Below are 5,211 nucleotides of genomic sequence, written 5' to 3'. Positions count from 1 at the left end.
GTCGTGTGTGACTGAGCATAAATCAGATTAAACAGATCTAGGGGATTTTTTAAAAGGTTTCTAATTTACAAGAAAGTGTTCTTGAAATCTCTTATGTGTGAGTTATAATTTGGGTGTCTCTGAACTTTCATTATATATATGAGGTCTTTGTCTCCTCAAAGGCCCGGAACCAACCTTTGTTGATACCACTCTTCAAACCAAGTCCGGTGGCTGTATGAAGTTTTTTTTTTTATATTTGAAAATGATAGAACTATCGAAAGCTTTCATGCAGATTTGTTAAGATGGAGATGCTTGCTAATAAGTCACATCCATGTGAATTTGCTCGTTTGAATAGTTAAATTTAATAGATACAATATGAAAAGTTTAGTCTTAAAGTATATTTGAAAGAAATCAATTTATTTAATTTACTGCAGTATGAGGTGGTACATATATAGGGACAGTCTTTATGCTATTAATGATAAACAACTAAACAAAGAACCATTAGTTGCACTTAGGCCTGGGCGTTCGGGTATCCGTTGACATTCGAGTCGGGTTTTTCGGGTTTTCGAATTTTTGGGTTTACGTTTATAGGTCTCATACTAAAATTTTATTAGTACGGGTCGGGTTCGGATAATAACACTTCGGATGCGGTTCAAAATTGTATTGCATCATAAAACCCATAAAGTAATTATATATCGTACGGATTCGGGTTATATAGGTTCGGTTCGGATATAACCAAAGTAAAAAACAAAATTTTTGAAGTAAAACATAAAGAAAAACATCTAAACTAAATAAAAATTAATTTATCACATATAAAATTGATAAAAAAAGCAATAAAATGTAAAATCAAGCATGAAAACAAACATCATTTGTAAACAATATGTATTGCCTTATAGAGAGTAGACTTTTTATTTCAATGAGCAAATTATAAAATACTTATTTATAACTAATTGTGTACTTAAAGCATTTATTAGAATTTTAATATTTATTATTATATATAATATTACCACAAATATTAAATTTAATAATTGGAATACTTATATATATTTCAAAATATTTATATTGACTATTAATTTCGGATTTTTCGGGTTATCCGTTCGGGTTCGGTTAATAACACTTCGGGTTCGGATATTTTTTGTACCGTACCCTACAAAATTCGTTCGAGTATTTTTACGTTTCGAATCGGATAACGGGTCAGGTTTTTCGGTTCGGGTTCGGTTCGGATTTCGGGTTCCGGATTTTATGCCCAGGCCTAGTTGCACTTGTCTCAGACACTTTTGGATTTTGTTCATTTAGTCTTTTTTCGTTGTTGCTTTTTATGGGTACGTTCAGTTCATCTGTATATATGCATCCATTATCTACAGTGGTTGCAACAAATGCAGATGAATGTGTTCCCAAATAATTTTACTTTTTTTTCCCACGGCTGAAAATACCAACTCAAATATACCAGTATAAAATTATATAGAAGTGTTAGAAAATGTGTTTTTTCTTTCATGGTTTTTTTTGTTTTTCCATTTTCTTTCTGTTCTTAGGAATTATAATTTGCACTAATCTCATACAAGTTCTTAAATTAGTTAGTGAGCAATATTTTAAACCGGACTAAAGTACCTTCAAGCTAAGATTGAACTGGACCAAATTATCATGATTTAGACCATTACATTAAATATCATTTATATACATGTTGTTCATGGTTTCTTATACTATAGATGGGAAACATTTGATCCTCAGAAAGAAAAAAATGCCAAAAATTTGTCGTTGACAAGTAGCCAAATGGTTCACCTTACAAACCAAACAAGTTCTAATTTGAAACAGTTTGCTTAATGTGGTACGTCAACTCACTCAGGATTAGTATCTAGCAAAGCATTGTGTATATCCAATTTACGAACACATTTTATATATATCTATGGAATGTTGGAGCACATTTTTTATATAAAAAAATTCATACAAGTTGATTGTAACATGTTTCTCCATTGTTATTTTGGTTCAGTTCATATAAGAGATGGTAGGTTGTTAAAATTCATCTTCGGCGAATGGTAGGGTCTTATACAAAACATGTTTCACCAAAAAGAAAGAAAACAAAATGGTTTCTAAAAAGACAAGGCACAAGCATGTGAACTTCATCCATTAGCTCCACCTGATATGTTCCTCAGACTATTACTCTCCAGTGGCTTGCAGTTACAAATCCTTTTAGTTCGCTATATATACTTTACACATTTAGAGAAGCTTGCTTATAAAACCTAATACATTTCAATAGAATCCCAAGAATTCAACTTTTCATCATTCAATATTTTTTCTTTCAGTATCCCCCTTTTAGTTACTTGCATTAATCCTCAAAGATGGGTATTCAATTGATTGGACTATCTCATGCCAAGCAAAAGCTTCAAAGAAGCTTATCAGCAAAAATCGCAAGCCTCTTGGCCATGTCGGGTACTAAGGGCAACATTATCGGTAAAAACGTTTTTTGGTCCTTAATTTTTTTTTTTTTTCTGGTTTTAAAAAAAAAGAAAAAAAAAATTAAACCAATCGCGGGCTGCCACGTGTCGTGGAGCCCGCAAACAGTGCTAAGGACGCAGTGTAAACGTTTCTTATTTTGAAACATTATGACACAGTAATTGAAAAAAGGTGGTGGGGTCCACGGGTAACGACCCTCCCCCACCACCGATAATGTGGCCCTAATAATGTCCTAAAGGGTCATGTGGCCGTCTACGTGGGGGAGACTTACCAAAGGAAGAGATTCGTGATACCTATTATATCATATTTAAACCATCCATTGTTCCAAGGTTTGTTGAACCTCGCAGAAGAAGAGTTCGGGTTTGACCATCCGATGGGAGGTTTAACCATTCCTTGCACTGAAGATTACTTCACTTCTCTAGCTTCGGTTCTAAGTGGTTCATGATATGGAGTTCACTGATCATCACAATATTCATTATGGGGTTGATTGGTAGAGACTGTAGCTTTGGATTTTTTGCTTTAAGATTTAAGCCGTAGATTTTGTGGCTTTAGTTTTAAATTTTATTTCAAAGTTTTAAAAACACTAAACCTAAAGCTGTAGAAAAATTGATTTCTAGAGGCATTATATTTCATTTTAAAGATTTTGGGCTCTAACTTTAGTTTTTATTAATAAAGCTTGATTGCTTTGATTTTATTGCTCTATAGAGAATTATGGCTATGTAGAGCACTCACAGCCAACACCAATCACCCCCATATTCTTATACACATATTTTGTGTATTTTCTTTAATTGTATCTAAGGAAGTCGAGAGAAAATTACTCGAGATTGAGATATTGTGTATAAGTGAGTCTCTTTCAATTTTGGATCTTGAAAGATCTTGTGAGTTATTTTAACCATTCTATTTGTAAAAAAAAAACACTTCCTCAAAAATCTTGTATTTTCTTAACTCCATGAGACCTCAGCTGGCCTTTTCTACAAGTTATATTTATGGAAGTAATTAATTTTTGATCTGGAAACAACTTAAAGAGGAGCTAAATATTTTTAATATTTATAAGAACATTACATATTTCCAGCCAATTTCTCACTTATTTATTTTATACATTTAGGTTTCGATTTACTGTCGCTCACGCTAACAATAATAATTAATAAATATATATACTATATATATATACCAAAATGATGATCAAACCAAATAAATACTAGTACTTAAATTCGGTTTTAGACGAGAAGTGACGTCAATAAAGACATCTTCAGCACAAGGGATCGTAAGATATTTCGTCGAGTGATCTGTGCCAAATTCATTTTCGGCTTGACGCAAGAGAGCTTGGAACAAAGGATATTTCAAATAAGAGATTGGAACCACAAATCTTTTCGTCTTTTCTTCTTCTTCTCCAACGTATACTGCGAAGTGACCCTTACGTAAGTTAATTATATACCTCAAACGCGATATTTTCTCACTGACTATTCTCTTTGCTTGAAAAAACTATATCTTTAAATCGAATCATATCTATCTTTCAAATGAACTATTTTTTTTTATAGCTTGAAAGAAGATGCATGTGTAGACTTTGTGGTTACATATATATACTTTATAGGGATGAAGCTTTGTTGTCTTATAAGATTGATAACAAAAATGAAAAAGTAAATGAAATTAAAAATAGTGGATTTAGAAGTATTTAAAATTATAAATTATAATGTGATTTGTTTCTTCTTCTCCTTCTTCTTCTTCTTATTCTGAATTTAAGAATTAAAACATGCCTGCTCTCTTCATTTTATTCTCTAAATTTGTTTCTTCAGATACCAGATTTTGCTCCCTTTTATGGACATATTTTTCAATCTTCTCATTTTAATTATTTTAGAAAAATTAATTCGTATTATTTTTATTAATTTTAAAATTTATGTGAACTTACCAATTATAGTTTTATATTATACTGAAAATATTGTTCCTCTAAGTTCTTGAATTTAATAATTCAAGTTTTAAAATAGATATATTCTTCTCTATAATCTATACTAATAAAAGGAACATTTTGAAGCTCCATAGAGCGTCCACATCAGCAAAAACAACTTCTCTCGAAAGATGACACGTGGCATAAAATATAGTTTTACATTTTAATATTACTAATTCTCAAAACTTATAAATAATATGTAAACATACAGCATAAAAAATGGAAAACCTACATTAAACATATGTAAGATTACTATTTTTCACTCGAGAAAAAGACGACTTATCTCCATAATGTAACATTACCGTTTTATAAAAAAACAAAAAACATTATATATAATTTCGAAAATAATAAATATATGTAAACAAACAACATAAAAAAATGGAAATACTACATTAAATATATGCAAGATTACCATTTTACATTTTTATTTTTTAAAAATAATATGTAAACATACAGCATAAAAAATGGAAAACCTACATTAAACATATGTAAGATTACTATTTTTCACTCGAGAAAAAGACGACTTATCTCCATAATGTAACATTACCGTTTTATAAAAAAACAAAAAACATTATATATAATTTCGAAAATCTATACTAATAAAAGGGACCTTTTGAGGCTCCGTAGAGCGTCCACATCAGCGAAAACAGTTCTCCCGAAAGATGACACGTGTCATTATTATTTAAAAAATAGAAAATAAATAATAAGTAAATAAATAAACAGAAACATTGCATTAAACTAATAAGTAAATATACAATATAAGGAAAATAAATTATAAGTAAATATACAATTAAGAAATAAAAAAACTAAATTAAACATATATATGAAAAATGTATAGT

At 30.1% G+C, this 5,211-nt stretch overlaps 2 protein-coding genes across 2 annotated transcripts; one reads left to right on the top strand and one right to left on the bottom strand.

Moving 5' to 3' along the window:
• The first annotated feature begins 2,236 nt into the window (after positions 1-2,236).
• Positions 2,237-3,040, top strand: LOC106333996 (auxin-induced protein 15A-like). Its single transcript, XM_013772367.1, has 2 exons — positions 2,237-2,409; positions 2,652-3,040. Exons 1-2 carry the CDS (start codon positions 2,316-2,318, stop codon positions 2,873-2,875), a joined length of 318 nt encoding a protein of 105 aa, XP_013627821.1. The 5' UTR covers positions 2,237-2,315; the 3' UTR covers positions 2,876-3,040.
• Positions 3,041-3,612: 572 nt separating this feature from the next.
• On the bottom strand, positions 3,613-3,934 carry LOC106334184 (auxin-responsive protein SAUR21). Its single transcript, XM_013772508.1, is given in 2 exon segments — positions 3,613-3,909; positions 3,911-3,934. Coding segments are annotated over 2 exon segments (321 nt in total).
• Positions 3,935-5,211: the final 1,277 nt, after the last annotated feature.

The sequence above is a fragment of the Brassica oleracea genome, chromosome C3 (assembly GCF_000695525.1).
Source record: "Brassica oleracea var. oleracea cultivar TO1000 chromosome C3, BOL, whole genome shotgun sequence".
Classification (NCBI taxonomy): Eukaryota; Viridiplantae; Streptophyta; class Magnoliopsida; order Brassicales; family Brassicaceae; genus Brassica; species Brassica oleracea.
The sequence above is the reverse complement of the archived record's forward strand: the minus strand, read 5'-3'. Positions and strand labels throughout refer to the sequence as shown.

Excerpts from the sequence above, each read along its gene's own strand:
- LOC106333996 (XM_013772367.1), top strand. The coding sequence starts at position 2,316 with ATGGGTATTCAATTGATTGGACTATCTCATGCCAAGCAAAAGCTTCAA. Across the intron at positions 2,410-2,651 it reads CCTCTTGGCCATGTCGGGTA|CTAATAATGTCCTAAAGGGT; the intron begins CTAAGGGCAACA and ends GATAATGTGGCC.